The following is a 23,599-nucleotide window of genomic DNA, read 5'->3' as shown; positions in this document are numbered from 1 at the left end:
CATTCTCTGTTAGCCCGAAGTCCCTGTTGTGCTGCCCAGAGCCACTGGTTGATGTTCACAGCAGTGCAGTGAAGTGCTGGGGACCAGCTATTGACTAATGACAGAGACCAGTAATTTTAGAATCAGTTGGGTTTTTAATGAAAGCGGATTGTTCAATCCTGTGGATGGATACTTTAGAAGTGCTTAGAAAAGTAATGGCACATTGCAATGTATCATTGTGATATACTGAGCTATTTTTGTGCTTGATTTCAGATTCCTTATGGCGCTTTTGCAACATGTAAAGTTTTGCAAAAAAAGGTAAGAGAAGTCTAAATACTAAGCGTTATTACAGTATGTGATGTGCCTGTGTAGCGTATATGGGCATTTAGATGATTCTTCAGAGGAAGGTGAAATCTCTGTCCTTAATGCACTTGGCCAGTTGTGCAATGCTATATATAGAGGGTTTTGTGATGTTTTCTTGGGGCACCCAGGATTCTGTTATCTTGTTACTCCCCTGCCTCAGCGAGAGAGAGAGACTTGCTGGTGCTAAATGTGGTGTCAGTTCCCTATCACTCTAGTCAAACAATCTACTCAGAAGCTCTGCCAGCCTTGCTTTACCGTGCCAGTTAACTTTAGGTGCACTCCAATCCCTCTTGAAGGCATTCCCTGCAGTATCCAGCCCCGTCACTGGACTCTCACAGAAATTACCAAGTTCGCTATCTCCAAAGGGACACTGCACACACCAGCCTGTTTGATTCAACTAAGGATTCACACTTTGCTTAATATTACAGCACTGAGATGTACTTATGATAAAATCAAGAGAAATTTATTAACAAAGAGAAAGATTTAAGTGATGCTGCATAAAGGTAATGGAAACAGAATTCGTTAAAAATAAAAACAAAAATATCACACACTTCTAAGAGACTAAACATAACTTTAGCAGGCTACAGTCCTTTGGCTAAAGCAGTTTTCTCACCCTCAAAATCTGTCTGCAGAGCTTGCTGGTTTTCAGTCAAAACCAGGATCCATAATGGTCACGAATCACTCCACTCTGCCAGGGGCATGAATAACAAAATGTCTTTTTGCTTCTCCTTATATTTCCCCAAAACTCATTGTTTTGACCCCAGAGACAAGACAACCCCCCGGTGGTTTTAGTCTCCAGTGCTTTCCCAGGCTGATTTCATACTCTCCGCTTCCCCGGTCAGCCTGGCTTTTCCTGTTGACTTGCATGCAAATGCAGCTCCCATCATGTTGGCTTTTGCATTGCTTGATTTACCTGCCTGCCAAGGTCTCTGATGTAAACCAACATTCCTGTCTGTGACAAACTTGTTCATCAGCCCTGCCTGGTCATGTCGTTTGAACACATTTGTAGCACACTGTAACGATGCTGGTTCTGGTGGGACCCAACTGAGAGTGCCAATTCAGGACAAATTGCTTAAACAGGGCAGTTACAGCCCAAGGCTGGGGTTTTTCCACCTCTAAGGCAAACCAAACCAGCCAGACTAAGGGTACGTCTATACCCAGCCACTAGTTCGGCGGCTGGCAATCGAACTTCTGGGTTCGACTTATCGCGTCTTGTCTGGACGCGATAAGTCGAACCCGGAAGTGCTCGCCGTCGACTGCGGTACTCCAGCTTGGCGAGAGGAGTACCGCGGAGTCGACGGGGGAGCCTGCCTGCCGCGTGTGGACCGAGGTAAGTTTGAACTAAGGTACTTCGAACTTCAGCTACGTTATTCACGTAGCTGAAGTTGCGTACCTTAGTTCGATTTGGGGGTTTAGTGTAGACCAAGCCTAAGAGGACTTTGGTTTCACCCCACTGGCTAACCACAAGTCACACAAGCAATTCCCTTAGACACTCCAGTTTTCCAGTATCACCACCAGTGCCACTCGTTATGGGGACAAATGGTTATGAAAACCAATACACCAATAAAAGAAAAAAGGTTCTCTCGATCCCAAAGGACCAAGCCCCAGACCCAGGGCAATATACAAATTAGATCTTACCCACAAATCACGCTGTTACCAATCCTTTAGAATCTAAAATCTAAAGGTTTATTCATAAAAGGAAAAAGATAGAGATGAGAGCTAGAATTGGTTAAATGGACTCAATTACATACAGTAATGGCAAAGTTCTTGGTTCAGGCTTGTAGCAGTGATGAAATAAACTGCAGGTTCAAAATCAAGTCTCTGGAATACATCCCCAGCTGGGATGGGTCATCAGTCCTTTGTTCAGAGCTTCTGTTTGTAGCAAAGTCCCTCCAGAGGTAAGAAGCAGGATTGAAGACAAGATGGAGGAGATGCATCAGCCTTTTATAGTCTTTTCCAGGTGTAAGAACATCTCTTTGTCCTTACTGTGGAAAATTACAGCAAAATGGAGTCTGGAGTCACGTGGGCCAGTCCCTGCATACTTTGCTGAGTTGCAAGGCATATTTGCCTTCTCTCAATGGGTCATTTGCATAGCTGATGGTCCTTAATGGGCCATCAAGCAGGCTAGGCAGAGCTAACACCAACTTGTCTGGGAAGTTTCCCAGAAGCATAGCATAAGTTTGAAATACAAACAGTATAGAGCCAATATTCACAACTTCAACTACAAAATTGATACACACATATAGACAGCATAATCATAACCAGCAAACCATATTCTTGTCTTAGACACCTCATTTGACCCCCTTTATACAAGATTTGGTGCCACTACAGGACTTTGGTTGCAACAATGATCTATATGGTCCCAGATTATATTAATAATGTCACACACATACATACAACTTCTTAGTTACCACCCATATATACATCTCACAACGCCTACGATAACCAGTATACCATAAAGCCAGAGGTCCCCAAAGTGTGGGGCGTGCCCCCCATGGGGGCATGGAGGAACATCCGGGGGGTGCTGTGGGGCCCAGGCCAGCTGCCATGGGGGCAGGGAGGGAATGCCACCCAGCCCCTCCCCGCCCCCAGCTCTGCTCTGCTCCCGCCCCCAGGCGTCCCCGGCCCCACGCTTGGCCCTGGCCCCAGTCTAGGTGTGGCTCCACTCCTGACCCTGCACCAGTCCCCAACCTCAGCACCCTCACCACAGCTGGGCTGCGGCCCCACTCCCAGCCCCAGACTCACCCCTGGCTGCAGCCCCAGCCTTGGCCCCTTTACCCCTGCGGCTCCATTCCTGACCGCTTTGGGGTCCCCTGTTTGGGGACTGCTGCTATAAGCTTTCATGTAATACCTCACATGACCTTCTTTACAGACAAATACTACGATAGCAGTATGTTAGGTGTAGTGAGTTTGTCAAGCCTGATAGGAGTTGCTATCAGAGAGTAGTGAACCACTAATGGGCCTCTGTTTCACAGGAGAATATGTGTAGGAATTCTTGCTGAACCCCTACAGGAGTTAACTTAGAATGAATCAAATCTCCTGCTGTCTTAGCTGGCATGACCTCAAGTATTATTGATCAGAAAATTATCCAGACCCTGTTTAAATCCAGCTGTGATATCTGACTCTGGTCTCCTGTGGCAGCCAGTTCCACTCATGCAAATAATTATTTTATTTAATATTTAATCTAATCAGGTCTGAACCGCTTACAGAAATAAAATAATTGAATACAGAATGAAATCCACGGGGATGTGGTTGTTCAGGCTGTAATATCTCCTGTGATGTTATTCCAATGTTATTTTTCTTTTCAGGTGCTGATTGTTCATACAAATAATCTAACATCTCTGGTTCCAAAGTCCTGCAGTCTCCTGAATCTCATAACTGTGAAGGTAACCTGTGACCCTGTAACAGTGTCTCTGTGCTGCAGAGTAAACCAAATAAACCCCCTACCCATCAAACTGATTCTCGCCTCTAGGGACTGGCAGCAAGGTGCAAAGGCTTCTTCACTGAGCTCATCTCTTCAGTTTCATCCTCGGGAGGCAGTGGCAGGAAGTTTTTACCATCTGGTGGTTGTTGAGCTACTGTCACTGGCACTACCGTGAATCCATTTGTTTGCAGAGGCTGGGTTTTTCTTAGCCATAGAAATGCAAGGCTGGACGGGATCGGGAGAGTTCATCAAGTCCAGCCCCCTGCACTGAGGCGGGACCAAGTAAACCTAGCCCATCCCTCACAGCTTTTAGTCCAACCTGTTCTTAAAAGCCTCCAGTGACAGGGATTCCCCACAAGCTCCCTTGGTGACCTGTTCCAGTGCTGAACTATCTGTAGAGTTAGAAAACTTTTCTTAATATCTAACCTAAGTCTCCCTTGGTCCAATCTGAGTCCAGGTTACTTCTTGTCCTTCCTTCGCTGGACATGGAGAACAATGGATCACTGATGGGGGTAAGGTGCCCAACTCCTATTGGAAGTCAATAGGAAATGGATGCCTGATGTTCTTAGGACCCTTTGAAAGTTGCAGCCTGGCAGACTGACTTTCACTGCTGGGTAACTGCTCTCCTTTCGTGCTTATAATGTGACACCTCACCACAAGCTTGGTTGAGATGGAATCTTCTCCTCCTGTCCTAGGTTTTAGATCTCCATGACAACCAGCTGACATCGCTTCCTGATGATATTGGCCAGCTGACATATCTCCAGGTAAAGGGTTTGTGGGTTGTGTCCTGGGTGCCTGCTTTAGGATCTCTTCTAGGGCAGCATGGTTGATTTGTATTGCTATTAAATAGCTAACTAGTATTTTAAATGATAGTTGTCAGTGGCTTGGATCCTTATCACTTTCCCCAAGAGCCAGGCTAATCGCAGTGAAAATGGCAGTATGGGGCATAGCAGACGCTTCACATTTCTTGGTGCCAGTTTACACCACTCTGCTATAATTGGCCTTCAGGCTAGGGCAACGGCTAGCAAACCAGGTCACCAACCATGTGCCAGAAGCAGAAGTTTCCAGTCCTATTGCCTTTCTGAAATACTCAGGTTCTGCAGCTCCTATTCATAGAGAATCATAGAAGATCAGGGTTGGAAGGGACCTCAGGAGATCATCTAGTCCAACCCCCTGCTCAAAGCAGGGCCAATCCCCAGACAGATTTTTGCACCAGATCCCTAAATGGCCCCTTCAAGGATTGAACTCACAACCCTGGGTTTAGCAGGCCAATGCTCAAACCACTGAGCTATCCCTCCCCGCCAATGAATGTGTTGGGAGCGACAGTCCTGGAGTGCCTATTGTAACTCTGATGTCCAGTTGCCACTGAAGAAAGAGACTAGTCCTCCCCTCCTGCTCTGCGCTCTTGCTGCAGAGGGCATTGCTCTAGGAAGTTACCGGACATTCCACTATGAGAACCCACTGGAGCATAGGGATCTTGTCTCCTGAGAAATGAGGAAGAGCATTACAAGACTTAAAGTATGTGTGTATTGTACATAATATGGAGGGGGCACATGTCCTGTGCAGCCTGTGAGAGACCTGCCCTCAGCAGTGACTTTGGGAGCCCTGTTCCATAGACCATGAGAAGCTGTGCATTGTGGAGGAGGGAGATGGTCTCCGTGGGTAGGGCAGGATTGGACCGTTATGTGAACAAACTAACTGAGACCTCAGCCGCATGCTCTGATTGGGTTGTATGCTCTGCCCTTCTGTTGGGAAGTTGGTGCTCTAGCAATGGAGGCTGGGAAATATGTTCCAGATGGGGAAGAAATAAATCAGCATCTGCCAGTCTGAGGGGGGATGGGACTTTTTTCCATGCTTTGACTGGGGGTTCCAGTCAAACACTGAGATTCCACAGTAGTCCCAGGCAGGGAATAATGGTTGCAGTGTCTCCTGAAAAATAGACTAAGCAATGGCTAATTAATCTTTAGATGCTAACGATGATAGACTGGCCCTCTTGGAAGTTACTAGCTGATCTTTAGGTCCCTCTGCCTGGTATGTGGACTTAGTTCCATTATTGCGAGATGCCATATAAAATATGAATAAACCAACAAAATTCATTCTGATTACACCAGCTTTGGTAGAGGGTTCAGCTGGGTTTCATGCCCCTAGACCAGGGGTAGTCAATAGGCAGACCATGGGCCAAATCCAGACACTTTTGAGTGGACTGTAAAAGTCAAATTGGCTGAAGCCAAGCAGGGCAGGATCCATGGGGAGGGGTGGGTGGCTGGGCCAGGCTGCTGGGCACAATGTGTCTCCAGGCGGCTGCTTGGTGCAGCTGCAGCCTCACCAGCTCCATCCTCCACCAGCTGGCAGCAGCACAGGGATGGAGCGAGTGGGCCATATGGGTGAATGAGCAGGCGCTGGCATCTGGGCTCAGTGAGTGGGGCAGTGGGAGCCTCTCTGGGCAGGGACCTGGTGGGCAATCTGGGGACTTGTGGGGAGCTGGGTCACCCAGCCCACCAGGTCAGCGCAGCTGCCATGCATCTCTCAGCCAGGTCACCTGCCCCACCACGGGGCCTCAGAGCCAGGCCCCAGCTCCCCACCCTGGAGAAGGGGAGAGGCAGGGAAGCGCTGACTGATGGGCTGGCACTGGGTCCCAGGCCTGCACCAGCCACCCTGACACCATGGCATGGAGCAACACTGCCCCCCACCTTGAGAGTGAGGCCCCAGGTGCTCCTTCCAGCACTCCCCAAATACTTCCTCCAGCACCCCGCAAAAGCCCCCTCCCAGTACACAGACCCTCCAGAACCCCCCAGGAACTCCCTCCAGCACCCCTCAAATGCCATCTCCCAGTATACATCCCCCTTCCAACATCCCCAAATGCCCCCTCCCAATACACGCAGCTCTCTTGTACCCCCACAAATACTCCCTTCAGCACCCCCCCAAATCCTCTCCCAGTACACAGACCCCACCACGTAACTCCTCCAGCACCCCCAAATTCTCCCTCCCAGTGCACCCACCCATCCTGCACCCCTAAATATCCCCTCTTAGTACACACCCCTCCAGCACCCCCAGTTATCCCCTCCCAGTACACACACTCCTCCCTCATTGCCCCAAATATTCCCTCCAGCACCCCCAACTGTACCCCCAGCTTCCCCTCCCCTTCTGTCAATGTCTTCTTTTTGGGAACTTGAAATATGGTAACCCTAAGCTGGGTGTGGTCAGCTGGGGGCAGTAAGGGGAGAGGAGCTGGTGGGGAGTGTGACGGGTTGGATCACAGAAACCCCCTGGGAGCTTCCACCTGATGTGCCAAGACTACCTCTGCTCCTGTTTTCCCTGCTAGCTCAGGACTCCAGCAGCCTGTCTTGCTGAGCCAGACATTATAGAGACATTCCCGTCTGCTCCAACACAGACCCAGGGTCTGAATTACTTGCCCCAAAGCTGCAGGTTTACCTGAAAGCAGCTAACAGAAGTGTTCCTGTCTTTAACACTCAGATGCCCAACTCCCAATGGGGTCTAAACCCAAATAAATCCGTTTTACCCCGTATAAAGCTTATGCAGGGTAAACTCATAAATTGTTTGCCCTCTATAACACTGATAGAGGGATATGCACAGTTGTTTGCTCCCCCAGGTATTAATACATACTATGAGTTAATTAATAAGTAAAAAGTGATTTTATTAAATACAGAAAGTAGGATTTAAGTGGTTCCAGGTAGTAACAGACAGAACAAAGTAAGTCACCAAGCAAAATAAAATAAAATGTGCAAATCTATGTCTAATCAAACTGAATACAGGTAATCTCACCCTCAGAGATGCTTCAGTAAGTTTTTTCCTCAGACTGGACACCTTCCAGGCCCAGGCACAATTCTTTTCCCTGGTACAGCTCTTGTTCCAGCTCAGGTGGTACCTAGGGGTTCCTTCATGATGGCTTCTCCCCTCCTCTGTTCTCTTCCCCCCCTTTATATATCTTTTGCATAAGGCGGGAATCCTTTGTCTCTCTCTGGGTTTCCACCTCCCCTCACTGGAAAAGCACCAGGTTAAAGATGGATTCCAGTTCATGTGACATGATCACATGTCACGGTAAGACCCCAAGCCTTCATTCCTCCCAGCCTGACTCACTGAAAGGCTTGCTAGCAAACAGAGCCTCAGTCAATTGTCCTGGTTGATTGGAGCCATTAAGATTCCAAACCATGATTAATGGCCCATACTTTGCATAATTACAATAGGCCCTCATGAGTTATATTTCATATTTCTAGTCCCAGATACAAGAGTGGTACATTTATACAAATAGGACGATCACACTCAGTAGACTATAAGCTTTGTAATGATACCTTACAAGAGACCTTTTTCATGAAGCATATTCCAGTTACATAATATTCACTCATTACTATATTTTTATAAAACCATATAGACTGCACAACGTCACGGGGGTAATCGGCGGGGTTATATGCCTACAATAATTTTATTTGACAAACCAAAGTTAATACTCCTTGTAAACTCAAAACAAATTCAAACTTAAAACAATTGTCTGAAAATGTTTTAATGCTAATATTTGCATCTGACATTTTATCGATGTATTTTCTCAAAGTCTCAGATCTAATTTATTACATCTTTCCTGGAGGTTATTTTTAGGTTATACAGTGCACTAGCAATATAGGCCCTGGGTGTATTACACAGCATTGTATGTGTTGAACAGGGGCACTTGTGGTGTGAAAAATGTTTCTCTGAAGTCTGGACCTTGACTGTACCCTGGCCAAGAAATGTAGACCTTGACACAAAAAAATTGACTACCCCTGTCCTCGACCCTAGTACTCCTCAGGGAATTCTGCTCTATTATGCATATGCAGAAGTCATGTGTCCTGCTGATTTTTTTTTTTTTTTCAGCAGAAAATACATTTCTGTCCCAGAAGTACTGCAGTTCTGCCTTTGCCCAGCAGAGGCCGCTGTGGCACCAAAACAGCTAGCACAGAATTCCCCCAAGAGTAACTCCGAGGAGTCTGGGACAGCCATGGACTGTTATGGGTTACTGGGTCCTCAGCCTATGTGGCAGTATATAGCACTCATCTGATCATATCCGGATTATTTTTCTGTGCAAACAAAGGGAAAAGGTGGGCATTTAGCCATGGCAGAAGGTCAGTCTGTTTTCCACCTGCTGCACCTGGACTCAGTTCTGTGTTCTACTTTCACCAATGAATGGGGATCACCATTGTTCTGAGTAAATGGACATGCTCTGGGTCTTGCTCCTAAAGGACAGCTCTGCAGGGTCTCTTACTAGCAAAGCCAGACCCTTAGGCCATGTCTACACTACAGCCTGTGCGTCGGCAAAATGTATGTTGCTCCACGGTGTGAATATTCCACACACCTCCGAGTGACATAAGTTACACCAACCTAAGTGTTTGTATGCACAGCACTATGTCAGTGAGAGAACTTCTCTTACCAATATAGCTTATGATGCTCGCGGAGCTCTCTCCCGTCGGCATAGAATGTCTTCACCAGATGCGCTGCAGCGGTGCAGCTATATCGGTACAGTTGCACCACTACAATGCTGTCCATGTAGACATGGCCTTAGGGACTGCAAATTGACAAATCCTCTTAAAGTGACTCAGTGGGAGCTTCCAAGAACAGCTCTTCCCAGCTAGGCCAAAACTGTGCTCTTGTCTTCTGGTCAGCTGCAGACTCCCAAGTCTCCCTGAGTGATTGGCCAATGGCTCTTTCCAAGAGCTTTGTTACCCGAACAGTTGTTCTTAAACCCATTGGGCTCGTGGGCACTCAGACACAGCATAAGCAAGCAGAGGTTCTGAGGCTTACAGAATGAATCGCTTGAATATCTTCTCTCTCTTAATATCCTAGGTCCTAAACATTGAAAGGAATCTCTTAAAATCTCTTCCATGGTCTATAGGGGACCTCGCCCAGCTCCAGACCCTCAATGTGAAAGGTATGGCAAACTTTTCTAAGGCTGGCCACCAGGAGAGCATCAATAACAACTTCCCAACTCTTAATTTGCATGTAATTTACATGTTTTAAAACCATATTGAACTCTCACACCCATGGTTCTTGCTTGTCCTTGTATCTTCCTCGTTAGATGATCAGAAAATGTTGCTTGTTCAAGCTCTCCAGCAATTCAAAATAATGGTCCTGTGCCTGCTCAGACCAGTAGTTATAGGGAGAGAGCAATGGACAACTGCATTTTAGAGCTCCCCAGTCTATATTTCGCCCTATGGCTGCACTTTGGGCACCTGATTTAGATTATACATCCCTTGAATCTCCCAAGCATAGAGGGGAGGAGAGCAGGGCAGCCTGCATCCGTGGAGGGAAATACAGTCAGAGAACCAAAGTAATCTCTTTCTGCCTGGTGACTTTGTCTCTGCAGATGCCAGTGGTGCTAGGCCGGAAGAAGAGGACTAGAGGGCAGGGGAGTGGGAATGCTGTGTATGCTGGGTGGGATACTAGTGATCTCTCAGGGAGGGGAGGTGTAGATCACATGCCAACTTAACCGGTCATTTCCTCTATTTTGTGGGCTTGTTACTGATGTACAAAGCCCACTGACACCTCAACCCTTTGTTAACAAAGTTTTTGTGTGGAAATTTCCTTTGCGTAAATTCAGGCACAAAACTCTTCTCTACTTAGGATATGTCTACACTCCAGGATTAATCCGAATTTATATAATTCGAATTTGGGAAACAGATTGTATAAAGTCGAATGTATGCGGCCACACTAAGCACATTAATTCGGCGGTGTGCATCCATGTTCCGGGGCTAGCGTCAATTTCTGGAGCGTTGCACTGTGGGTAGCTATCCCATAGTTATCCCATAGTTCCCGCAGTCTCCCCCGCCCATTGGAATTCTGGGTTGAGATCCCAGTGCCTGATGGGACAAAAAACATTGTCGCAGGTGGTTCTGGGTACAGCCTCACCCCTCCCTCCCTCCCTGCATGAAAGCAACGGACGGCAGACAACCATTTCGCGCCTTTTTTCCTGGGTGAACACTGCAGACTCCATATCACGGCAAGCATGGAGCCCGCTCAGCTCAAGACAGCAGTCATGAACATTGTAAACACCTCGCGCGTTCTCGTGGAGTTTATGCTCAGCCAGGACCAGAAAAACGAGGCGAGGAGGCAGCGGCGGCGGCGGCAGCGCAGCGACAAGCGTGATGAGGACATGGACACGGACACAGAATTCTGTCAAACCGTGGGCCCTGGTGCTTTGGAGATCATGTTATTAATGGGGCAAGTTCTATCCATGGAACACCGATTCTGGGCAAGGGAAACAAGCACAGACTGGTGGGACCGCATAGTGTTGCAGGTGTGGGATGATTCCCAGTGGCTGCGGAACTTTCGCATGCGTAAGGGCACTTTCATGGAACTTTGTGACTTGCTGTCCCCTGCCCTGAAACGCCAGAATACCAAGATGAGAGCAGCCCTCACAGTTGAGAAGCGAGTGGCGAGAGCCCTGTGGAAGCTTGCAACGCCAGACAGCTACCGGTCAGTCGGGAATCAATTTGGAGTGGGCAAATCTACTGTGGGGGCTGCTGTGATGCAAGTAGCCAAAGCAATCACTCAGGTGCTGCTACGAAAGGTAGTGACTCTGGGAAATGTGCAGGTCATAGTGGATGGCTTTGCTGCAATGGGATTCCCTAACTGTGGTGGGGCGATAGATGGAACCCATATCCATATCTTGGCACCGGAGCACCAGGGTACCCAGTACATAAACTGCAAGGGGTACTTTTCAATGGTGCTGCAAGCACTTGTGGATCACAAGGGACGTTTCACCAACATCAACGTGGGCTGGCCGGGAAGGGTTCATGACGCTCGCGTCTTCAGGAACACTACTCTGTTTAAAGGGCTGCAGCAAGGGACTTACTTTCTGGACCAGAAAATAACCGTTGGGGATGTTGAAATGCCAATAGTTATTCTTGGGGACCCAGCCTACCCCTTAATACCATGGCTCATGAAGCCATACCCAGGCAGCCTGGACAGGAGTCAGGAGCTGTTCAACTACAGGCTGAGCAAGTGCAGAATGGTGGTAGAATGTACATTTGGCCATTTAAAAGGTCGCTGGCGATCGTTACTGACTCGCTCAGACCTCAGCCAAACCAATCTCCCCATTGTTATTTCTGCTTGCTGTGTGCTCCACAATCTCTATGAAAGTAAGGGGGAGACCTTTATGGCGGGGTGGGAGGCTGAGGCAAATCGCCTGGCTGCTGATTACGCGCAGCCAGACACCAGGGCGATTAGAAGAGCACACCAGGAAGCGCTGTGCATCAGAGAAGCTTTAAAAACCAGTTTCATGACTGGCCAGGCTACAGTGTGACATATCTGTTTGTTTTTCCTTCATGAAAACCCGCCCCCTTTATTGACTCATTCTCTGTAAGGGACCCACCCTCTCCCTTCCCCCAGCTTGCTTTCAAACCAAATAAAGTCACTATCGTTTAAAAATCATTTATTCTTTATTAATAGATTATAAAAAGAGGGAGGGAACCCGGGTGGGGTTTGGGAGGAGGATCGGCGGGAAGGAAAAGGCCACTAAAAAAAGGTTAAAAAAATGACAGCCTTTTGCTTGGGCTGTCCACTGGGGTGGAATGGGAAGGTGTACGGAGCCTCCCCCCCGCGTTCTTACACGTCTGGGTGAGGAGGCTATGGAACATGGTGAGGGGGAAGGGAGGTTATACAGGGGCTGTAGTGGCACTCTGTTGTCCTGCTGCCGTTCCTGAAGCTCCATCAGACGCCGGAGCATGTCTGTTTGCTCACGCAGCAGCCCCAGCGTTGCATCCTGCCTCCTCTGATCTTCCTGCCGCCACCTCTCATCTCGAGCGTCTCTCCTGTCCTCACGTTGGTCCCTCCTGTCCTCACATTCACTGGCTTCTTTCCTATACTTTGAAACCGTGTCCTTCCACTCATTCAGATGAGCTCTGTCACAGCGGGTGGATTCCAGGATTTCTGCGAACGTCTCGTCTCGCGTCTTCTTTTTCCGACGCCTTATCTGTGATAGCCTTCGGGACGGAGGAGGGAGGCTTGAAGAATTTGCAGCTGCTGGAGGGAGGGAAAAAAGGAGAGAATTTTTTAAAAAGATACATTTTGCAGAACAATGCTTATACTCTTTCACGGTGATCAACACTATTCACATTACATAGCACATGTGATTTCTGTGCAAGGTCGCATTTTGCCTCTTAATATTGAGTGCCTGTGGCTTTGCTGCTAGAGATCACAGACGCAGGTCCGGGCAACAGAATTCGGCTTGCATGCGACCATGGTAAGCCATTGTCTTTCGGCTTCTGCGCCCTCCTTTCCCACATACCAAGCAAAGCCCGTTGGTTTTCCTGTTAACATTCAGCAGCAGAAAACAAACTAACCCCCCCCCCATCCAATTCTCTGGATGATCGCTTTACCCCTCCCCCCACCGCATGGCTGGTATCAGGGAAGATCCCTGCTAGCCAAATGCGAAAAGCTCTGGCCCAATTCCCCCCCCCCCCCCCCCCTGCGCTTGGCTAACTGCAGGGAAGGATTTCTTTTCAGCCACAAGCAAACAGCCCAGTAGGAACTGCCACCTCTGTCCCCTTAATTAAATTCCCGTATTTCAACCAGGTTACCATGAGCGATATCACTCTCCTGAGGATTACACAGCGAGATAAAGAATGGATGTTGCTTGAATGCCAGCAAACACCGGGGCCATACGCTGCCAGGCTTTGTCATGCAGTGATACCAGATTACTTGCTGCAAGCATGGCGCGGTCAAGTGTCCTACCATGGAGGACGGAATAAGGCTGCACTGCCCAGAAACCTTGTGGCAAGGCTTTTGGAGTACCTCCAGGAGAGCTTCATGGAGATGTCCCTGGAGGATTTCCGCTCCATCCCCAGACACGTTAACAGACTTTTCCAGTAGCTGTACTGGCTGCGAATGCATCCCAAATTCTCAGGGCAAAGTAATCATTAAAAACCCTTGCTTTTAAAACAAGTTTTATATTTTAAAAGGTAAACTCACCTGAGGTCCCTTCCATGGGGTTGTGGTCTTGGATACTGGGTTGGGAGGGTACTTCAGTCAGGCTGAGAAAAAGATCCTGGCTGTTGGGGAGAACGGAGTGCTGGGTGCTCTCTGCAAGCTCGTTGTCCTCCTCCTCCTCTTCCCCGTCCGCAGAATCCTCAGGTGTAGCTGATGAGATTATCCCCGCCTCGGAATCCACGGTCAGAGGTGGGGTAGTGGTGGCGGCCCCCCCTAGAACTGCATGCAGCTCGGCGTAGAAGCGGCATGTCCGCGGCTCTGACCCGGAGCGACCATTTGCCTCCTTTGTTTTTTGATAGGCTTGTCTGAGCTCCTTGACTTTCATGCGGCACTGATCTGAGTCCCTATTGTGGCCTCTCTCCATCATGCCCTTGGAGATTTTTTCAAAAGTTTTTGCATTTCGTCTTTTTGAACAAAGTTCCCCATATAGCGATCAGATCCAGTACCTCCCGTACGGTCCATGCTGGTGCTCTTTTTCAATTATCGGCCTGCATGGTTTCCTGCGCTGAAGAGCTATCTGTGGTCACCTGTGCTCTCCACACTGGGCAAACAGGAAATGAAATTCAAATGTTCGCGGGGCTTTTCCTGTCTACCTGGCCAGTGCATCCGAGTTCAGATTGCTGTCCAGAGCGGTCACAATGGTGCACTGTGGGATAGCTCCCGGAGGCCAATACCATCGAATTGCGGCCACACTAACCCTAATTCGAAATGATAAAATCGATTTTGGCGCTACTCCGCTCGTCGGGGTGGAGTACAGAAATCGATTTAAAGAGCCCTTTATTTCTAATTAAATGGCTTCGTTGTGTGGACGGGTGCAGGGTTAATTCGATTTAACGCTGCTAAATCCGAATTAAAGTAGTAGTGTAGACCAGGCCTTAGTGCTATGTTTTGGGAGCGCATGTAGCGACTCTTAATACAGATGATGGACATGACAGGAGAAGTCAGGCAAACAGAAGATGACTCTTAAATATTTGAGTGCTGGGGTTGTTTCTCAAACACGCTGATGCACCTCTTGCTCCGTGATCTCCTATGAAATCCCCCTGCTCTGAACCAGGCGCTAGGTTGGTTCAGTTTTCTGCTAGGCTGATAGAAAGGGTAGGATTGACAGATCTGCTGTAGGCTATTGAAATACCCACATTTTAGTTTAGTTGTGACAATGCTTTTGGTGTGGTGTTGTGGGGGATGGGAAGAGCTAGACTCTGTGCTGTGAGACTAATTTCTGGCAACAAGAGAAGTGAGGGGCTATAAATATAGAAATCTCTCAGAAAACCTGTCTCTGACACTATGTATAGCAGCAAGGTAATGAGAGAGGTGGGCAGCAGCAGAGGGGTAGGTCAGGTGTTGTAACAAGCAGAAGTAGCTGCCTGGAAATAGCTTGCGCTAGCCAAGCTTTAAGGTAGGCCCACCAGAACTCAGCAGCCAAATAATCCTCCTGGATTCGCCAGGCCTGTATCTCTGCTTTGGCCACAGTGGGCCAATGTCCCTAAAGAGTAGCACAGGCTTAGGAGAACCCACGAGAACACTCTGATAAAGGGAACATTGTGAAGCAGGGATTGGACTGGAGTGTGTGGGAGCTTAGGTAATTGCTGTGTTCAGCTGAAACCCTGGCCTCTTTCCCCTTAGATGCACAGGCCAATAATCAGTATCCTTCCCTCCCATCCCATGTCTTTGCAGTGGAGTTAAGATGTTCCAGCACCGCGTGTAGTTCTCTTAAGGTACATCTACACTGCAAAAAAACCCCACGGCAGCAAGTCTCAGCGCCTGGGTCCACTGACTCAGGCTGATACTGCAGGGCTAAAGCTAGCAGTGTAGATGTTCCCACTTGGGCTGGAGCCTGGACTCTGAGACCCTCACCCTTTGCAGAGATGTACCCACTGACTCAAAGTCTCAGTAAGGGCTTGTCTACACTACTGTGTGGGGTCGATCTAAGATATGCAACTTCAGCTACGTGAATAGCGTAGCTGAAGTCGACGTACTTAGATCTACTTACCGTGGTGTCTTCACTGCGGTAAGTTGACAGCTGACGCTCTCCTATCGACTCTGCTTGTGCTTCTCGTTCTGGTGGAGTACCGGAGTCGACGGGAGAGCGCTCAGCGGTCAATTTATCACATCTAGACGCGATAAATCGACCCCTGCTGGATCAATCGCTGCCCACAGATCCTAATGTGACTAAGGAAGGAGGTTCTGTGCGTGCTGAACTGCCCAGCACATTGTAGTGCTTAGGAATAGCTGATTTGGTAAGCCTCAGGCTGGGGCTGTCAGGATAGGCCCTGATGACCTTGCTGGCTGTGGCCAGCTAAGGCATCTAACAAAGCATTAACCATACCAGAGTGTGTGTACAGTTTGTGTAGTTTAATAAAAGGTCTGGAACCAAGAGGTCCCACAAGCTCAAAGACTAGGTCTCACTCTGAACTAGGTAGCTGGCAGAGCTGTTTTCACTCAAATGACCAAGAACAGCAGTTTAGCTGTTTGGAAAGGCTAACTTTTCTATGTGTACTGTCCCTTTAAATGTTAATACCTCTGTCAGGGGCTGGGGGCATTTGTGCCTGCTCCTGGCTTCCTCCCCATCTGTTCCCCATGTGCCCTCGCTGTCACATTAGGCTCCTCACCCCCATCATGGCTGTTGGCAAGTCTTGTCATTTGTGGTTGTCCACAGTCTCTATGCCCCAGCCTCTCCCCTGCTCTTATCCATACGGTGACATTCTCACTGCCCTGCCCCCCGCACCCCACCTGGTTCCTCTCCAATCTGGACACTGCTGCCAAAATCCCTCTCTCCTAGCTGCTCAGCCCTGGGCACTTCTCCTCTTGGAATCCCTCAATTGTCTTCCACTCCCTTCCAGTGCCCTGTTCTACTCCTCTCCTGCCAGGCCCTGACCAGCTCCACCCCTTCCTCAGCTCCCCTCCTGCCTCCTGAATTCCCTTTGTGCGTTTTTCTCCCACTTTCACTTTTGTTCCTTTCATGTTGCTCCTTAAGCCTGGAGTCCCTTCCCTCTGCTTAGGGGTCAAACCCTGCCTCTCCGCAAAGCCCCTCACACTCAATCCACTGAGTCCTTAACCTGGTACATTTTTGTTCTGGATTGTAGCTAGTCAACCTCTTAGGCCAGGGACCACCTTCCCTATATCTTTTGTAAGGGGCTGGCTGGTCACATGGTGTTGGCTTCCAGCTGGCTGTGTCCCACTGTGACCTTCCCAGGGAAGCAACTGCTGTAGTGACCTCAGGGATGTTATGTGGCATTGCTGGCGAGCGATCTTGACTATGAGGGAGGCATCTACATTGGTCTCTGTGTTAAAATGTGCTGAGCTTGCACCAAGTTTTGAGATCCCCTCATGTATGGTACATAATGTAGGGACAAAGTGATTTTTATTCACAGACTAGTGTAATCTCAAGTCAGTGTATTGAAAATACCAAACTAGCTGGCAGCTGAGGGGCTTGCAATTCAAAGGAGTGAATTCTCTGGAGGGTCGATTTTGGGGGTGGACTAATCAGCGTCCCTTTTCTCCCTAGGTAATAAGCTGAAGGAACTGCCTTCTACCCTGGGTGACCTGCGCAGCTTGCGCACCCTTGATGTCAGTGAGAACCTGCTGCAGGAATTGCCCCAGGCGCTGGCTCACATCCGCACGCTGGAGGTATGCAACCCCTACATACAAATGGCAGCTTTAGGCACCCATAATCCAGGCAACTGCAAGGGTCCCCGAGTCAGTGAGAGGACCCCGGATATGGTGACTCAGTTACTTGTCCCTGGTGACAAACACAGTTGCAGCGGAGCTGGAACACACCCTACTGTGCGGATGATTCCATTTTTTCTCTACAGAATGGCATCCTCTATGCACAGTGCATGTGAGATCACGCTGGCTGCGGGTGATGCCTGCTAGTGCAGAAGCATTTTGCCATTCAGTTATGGTGAGGTGCAATGAAAGTCTGGCAGATCAATCTCTAGGGTGAAACTGTCCTTTTCTGCTGCTTTGACCCCCTGGCTTTGAGCCAGTGGGACTCTGTCTGGGTTGTTAGATTGTGAATGAAAGCTGGAGCTCTGTGTGCTCTTTGTTTTGGAGACTCTGACGCTGGATGCTTCGTCCATGACCTACCCGCCATATGATGTTTGCAGTGCTGGCACAGAGTCTGTCCAGCAGTTCCTGTGCAAAGGTAAGCAAGGGGAGCAGCCTGTAGATGGGGGTAAAAGGTCAAGGGTCTGCTGCACAGCGTACCTGCAGCTAAATACCAATCGGGTCTTGCCCCGAGTTCCAGGAATGTGTCTGTGAAGGCGTGATGTTCCAAAGGCAGTTGGTACTTCATGAGCTGTACCTGGTACCTCAGGGAGCTCTTGATTGGTGTTTTTGCTCATGTGGCAGATACATTAGACAGCATGTAAGCCGTAGCTGGCAGACAGCCAGAGTATGAGCTACGGGCTGGGTATTGACTTCTTACTGGCTTTTTGAAATTGATGACTGTTAGAGAGCTTATTCCTTCACTCTCAGAGAGCTTATTCCTTCACTCTCACACTTCGCTGGTCCTTCTCGCATGAACAGAGAGCAACAATACCCAAAGTCCGAAGGTGCAAACAATTCAATGTTTATTGGGGTGAACTTCCAGCAAGCTTAAATCCAAGTTCCTTTTTCCTTATTTTCGAATTCCAACTTACTTCCTGTTTGCCCCTAATTGATATAGTAATATTTTTAGCTATACCTTAACCAATCATTCTACTAAAATTTACCTAACAAATCCTAACATATTGTAACATGATTAGCTAACCAATTATATCCCACTATCTTAATTAGTTTACACCCAGCAAAATTAATTATACAGCAGACAGAAACAATTACAGAACCAGACAGAGACCATGCAAATAAACATACAAAACAATACAGAAGGGAGGATTTCACAACTACATCTATACAGACATAAGCGTTTTCCAGCTGTGTCTATTGATAAGTGAGTTCTTACCAGACAGAAAACTATCAACCTAAGTTTCCTTTTATATCTTCTAGGCTCTTCCCTTTCTCTGGAGGTGATAGGAATCAGAACACGATTGTATTCCTAACAGCCCAATAGCACCTTATTTCCATGTGACTAGTTTGGAATGTGAGGATGTGACCGTACACTTCCCAGTTTATGGCTGCTTCTGCTGCTTAGCCGAAGGCCTTAGCCTAAGAACCAGGCCTCAGACTGTTACAGTGAGAGAAGGCTCTTACACATACAGAAAGTGATTTTGATTCTTTCTTTTATACCTCTATAACTAGCTAAATGATAAGAATACACCTAAATTCTTAAAGTATAGGCCTTTACAGACAGGCCTGAATATCTATATCCTAACAATGACCAATTTCTGAAAGGGGCAAGGTTGGTCTTGTGGTTAAAGCATAGGCGTGGGAATGGGATGGCATATGCTGACCCCACACTGGCGAGGAAAGGGTAATGAGCTGCTGTGGGCTCAGTCAGCCCTGCCCCACTCCACCTGCAATAGGCTCTCACTCTGAAAGAGGCGCCTGACTGGGGCTGCAGACTGCTTGAAAGACAGCTGGCTGCCAGACCCTTCCCGGGGAAAGGTGGGCCCGATGCAGGACTGTTCTGATTTGCTACTGATGACTCGCCTGCAGTTGCAGAAGCAGGTGGCTGCAGGTATCGCCCCGCCTGAAAGGGGCGACAGCCCGATAAAACCCTTTTGCCTTTTTACACCTGCCCAAGGACTCTGTAGTGGTCTGTCCTGAGCCCAGGAGAGATCTAGGTGCATGGAGTCTGGATTGCTATTCCAGGCTGTGTTACTGACTGTGTGACTGTGGACAAGACACGGTCTCTGCATCTTCTGTTTCTCATCCATAAAATGGGGACAATGTGACTTCTCTTCCTCATGGGAGGATGTCAGGTTTATTTCACAAAGGGCTTGGAGGCCCTGGGAGAAGGACAAGGGACTGGTATTAAAACACAAACATTTAAGCCTGCTAGGGGAGAAGAGGGCGAGGGAGGAAGTGCTGCTTGTGTATGTAAGCTATATAGCCAATATGGGGGGTGCTAAATGGAGTCAGACTTTCAGCTGAACTCCCTGCGATAAGAGCGATCAGGGCAAGAGTCAGAACTGTAAAATTACTGTAATTCCAACTGGGCGCAATCTCCCCCTCGGCTGATCCCCATGCAGCCCAGTCGAAGTGGGTCTGGTGACTCTGAGTAGCCTTGTTTGTCCCTGAGGAGAAGGGGACACTAATGCTCCTCCCACCCCAGTGCTTGAGACCATTCATCACAGCTGCCATCTTCCTAGGTGAGAACAAAGCCGCAGCACTTCCTTCAGAGCCTGCCATTGCCAGCTCCTAGCTGGCTCCAGGGATCAGCGAGCTCCTTCAGGCACTCTACCAGGGTGGGGAGTGAGAGACCGTGATTGGAAGCAGAGTCTCCCTGGGCCAGCCCTGACCCACATGTTGTGTAACTGGGTGGCTCTGTGTGATTTGCCTAGTGTCTGGTGTCTTCCAGAGTCGGGAATCAAATACTGCCCTCCCTCCCAGTATCTTCTTCCGGTGCTGGAAAGTGATGGAGGAGAAACATCAGTGGATGGTGTCGACAGACGTGTGCATAAATACATGGAGGAAGAGAGTGAGTGGCAGGTGAGGATCTCAGCCACATACAGAGCAGAATACTCGCACTTTGCACTTCTGCAGCACCTTCCATCTGTGGATTTCCATGCCCTTAGCTCACTAAGCCTCAGGATCTCTCACGCCTGGGAGGTATGGAAGCATCATCCTTACATCCTTTGGCTAAACGGAGTCACTCAGGTCATGGAGTGAGTTGGTGGCGGAGCCCTGATGCCCTGGAACACAGCTCCATCACCACAGCCCTGCTGCTCAGGGTGTTCAAAGTGCTCTATGCAACTGGCTTCCAGTGCACATTATACATATTCATGTTAGTATTTTCCTGCACTACCTTCATTTTAGGTCATCATCTTGAAAGCAAGGAGGCAGGATAGCTAGAGGGACGCGCAGAGTGTAATGCGATGTGTGGCCTGGCATTGCAATACTGGGAAATTCTGAGTCTTCTCCAAGGGGCATCAATGGAAGCATTAAGTCTCCATATAGGCGACTTTCCCATTCAAAGGTCAGGCTTTAGAATGGGAAGTCCTGCAGCTCCACCCAAGAAGTGTGGAGTCAGCCTCTGTAGGCCTCAGTTTGATACTGATTAGCTACTGATGCCACATGACAAGTGTGCTGGGAGATCTGTTAAGAATCCTTCTCCTGTAAGCCCTACTGTGTTTTATTTGAACCCTTGGGGTATTGTATACAAACCAGCATGCCCCACTGCTTGCTTCTCATTTGAGGCCAACGTGCCTAATTAGGCCCAGTTTACCACCGTGTAAATCCAGAATCACTGCTTGTGGTCAACAGATTTACATGAGAGCAGAATCTGGCCCATCAGCTTCTGTCTCTAACATCTCAAACCTTTCCATGGTAACTAATTGGCATTGGCTTTAGATGGGCCACAGTACTGCAAACTGAGGACCCAGATTTCTAGACATACACCTCTACCTCGATATAACGCTGTCCTCGGGAGCCAAAAAATCTTACTGTGTTATGGGTGAAACCGTGTTATATCGAACTTGCTTTGATCCACCGGAGTGCGCAGCCCCGCCCCCCTGGAGCGCTGCTTTACCGCGTTATATCAGAATTCGTGTTATATCGGGTCGCGTTATGTCAGGGTAGAGGTGTAGTATGGGGCATGCAGGGTCAGCCCTGTACAGGGCTGTGTGGAGAAGAGCTTTTTCATTGGACCAGCTTTAGCTATTAGGGTAGGGCTAGATATCTTTTCAGTTACAGGTTCCCTCTGGGAGCTTAGCTGGGAAATCTACTGCGTGAAAGTAGGTAGCTGTAAAACCCTCATATTCGTTTATTTTTTTGTAATAATGAAGAGATTTGTTTGTATTTGTATTTCCCCTATCTGCAATCCCGACATTGCAGCCTTGTCCTAGGGCATGAGAACCCGAAAGTGACAAACGGACTGCTCGGCTGCAAGCTGTACAAATGTAACAATAATGCTAAGCTTCCCCATGGTATATCTGCATCCTTAGATTGCCAGTCTCTTTACAAAGGGGGATGAGCCTCGTTATCCCCGGTTTATCAATGGGGAGCTCTGCATGTTCACAGCCCTTGCCCACCTCTTCCGTGGAGTTGGGTTCTTCTGGGACTCAGAGTCTGAATTTCCTCCTTTGCACCAAGTGTGGCTCCTTTCACAGACATGGAGTTATTCCTGACTTACACCGGTGTGAGAAGAGAATCTGGCCCCGGGCACTGGTAGAGGGAACTGAGGCACCCCTTACAGGCTTGGCCCTGAATCTTCAGTGGCCCCAGAGCATGCTGCTTTCCACCAGGTTCTGAATCTCAGTGGCACCTGGCTGGGACGGGCACTTCTCCCAAGTGTGGCTGGGCAGGGGCAGCATGCTCTCAGAATAGTGACTGTGGGTCGAACCATTTCCTCTTTGATCAGATTTAACAGATTGTCAGGTCATGTCTGCGCTACAGCAGCAGCTATGCTGCTTCCTCCTACAGCGACGAAGGGTATTTCTGTCTGTAGGTAATCCACACCCCCGAGTGGCAGTAGCTAGGTGGACAGAAGCATTCTGCCATTAACCTAGCTGCATCTACCCCAGGGGTTAGGTCGATATAGCTACAGAGTTCACAAGTGTGAAACACTGTAGCTATGTCAACCTAGCAAGTGTAGACAAGGCCATGTCTACCTAGAGAGCTTACAGTGGTGCCGCTGTAAAATCTCCAGGGTAGCCGCTCTATAATTAAGCCACCTCCAACAAGCGGGAGTAGCTGTGTTGGTGAGAGAAGCTCTCCTGCCAACATGTACTCTCCTGTCCATACCGGTACTTACATCAGTATAACTTATGCCACTCAGGGGGAGAGTATTCACACCCCTGAGTGACATAAGTAATACTGATTAAGTGGTAGTGTAGACATAGCCTCAGTCGAGGAAGAGGGAACGGAGTGCCCTAACATTACCTAGAGAATGTGGTTCCCCTGATTTAAATACCTCTCTCTTAACAATTTCATTTATTTTTCAGAACAAATTCTTGGATTATGAGAAGAGGAAGGTAAGGAAGAGTCCCTGCAGAAGCCTTTTCTGGGAGTTCTGAATGTGCTCGTTTCTCTTTCTGTCCAGTTGAGCAAACCAGCACTGAATGCCTTGAAACCCGGAGCTCTGCAAGCCCCCCGCTCTCTGAGTGAGAGAGGCGTCAGAACACACACTCCACATCTGACTCTGAAGGCAGGAATTGCCTGACACGCACTAGTTGTTTTCCTTTCAGATCAGTTTGTTTTGGCAGCCGTGGCCTATATTTGCGTGAGAAGTCCCAGTTCAGGTTAAGCATGTGTCCATCTCCATGTGGAAGAAGCAGGGCTGCTTCTAGTGCTTATGCTTTCTGAAGCCCTCCCAACCCTTTCATCACTTCTTTTCGACTCTCTAAGCTTCAGGAGTTTTGGTGCCTGGCTAGATCCACACGTATCCACACTCAGCTGTGCCAGAGCACTCGCGCCCTGACCTACAGCCTCCTGCTACTCCAGCCCTGGGCCCCATTCTGCCGAGATACCTCAGTACTGCCCCACAGCAGCTGCTGTTCCTGACCCTCTCCCTCCTACCATATAGCTCTTCCAGTGCACATCCAAGCCAGACCTGCAGCTGTAGCGAGAGCCCTTGTTGCTGCTCCACTCCTTTGCACATGCAGCTAAAATGTCAGTGATCTTTTCTGCAGCCAGAGTGTTGATTTGCTGTCAATTGTCACCCCAGGACTGACATTACTGCTCTTCTGGCTTCCACCTCTCATTGAGCCTCTGGCTCTGGGATTCTTTCCCCCGATGCATTTTTCCCAGTGACATCTCACT

At 48.7% G+C, this 23,599-nt stretch overlaps 1 protein-coding gene across 5 annotated transcripts in view; it reads left to right on the top strand.

Moving 5' to 3' along the window:
* Window positions 1–23,599, top strand: part of LRSAM1 (leucine rich repeat and sterile alpha motif containing 1) — a 54,863-nt gene that overhangs the window by 9,209 nt on the left and 22,055 nt on the right. For all 5 annotated transcript variants that reach the window (XM_008174856.4, XM_005292644.4, XM_065572468.1 and 2 more), the window contains exons 4-11: window positions 253–297; window positions 3,651–3,728; window positions 4,462–4,530; window positions 9,596–9,680; window positions 17,244–17,365; window positions 17,792–17,882; window positions 20,199–20,329; window positions 22,783–22,812. In XM_008174856.4, coding sequence (XP_008173078.2) covers window positions 253–297; window positions 3,651–3,728; window positions 4,462–4,530; window positions 9,596–9,680; window positions 17,244–17,365; window positions 17,792–17,882; window positions 20,199–20,329; window positions 22,783–22,812 — 651 coding nt within the window. The remainder of the gene's footprint in view (window positions 1–252; window positions 298–3,650; window positions 3,729–4,461; window positions 4,531–9,595; window positions 9,681–17,243; window positions 17,366–17,791; window positions 17,883–20,198; window positions 20,330–22,782; window positions 22,813–23,599) is intronic.

The sequence above is a fragment of the Chrysemys picta genome, chromosome 18, assembly GCF_011386835.1.
Source record: "Chrysemys picta bellii isolate R12L10 chromosome 18, ASM1138683v2, whole genome shotgun sequence".
NCBI classification, from domain to species: domain Eukaryota; kingdom Metazoa; phylum Chordata; order Testudines; family Emydidae; genus Chrysemys; species Chrysemys picta.
The sequence above is the reverse complement of the archived record's forward strand: the minus strand, read 5'-3'. Positions and strand labels throughout refer to the sequence as shown.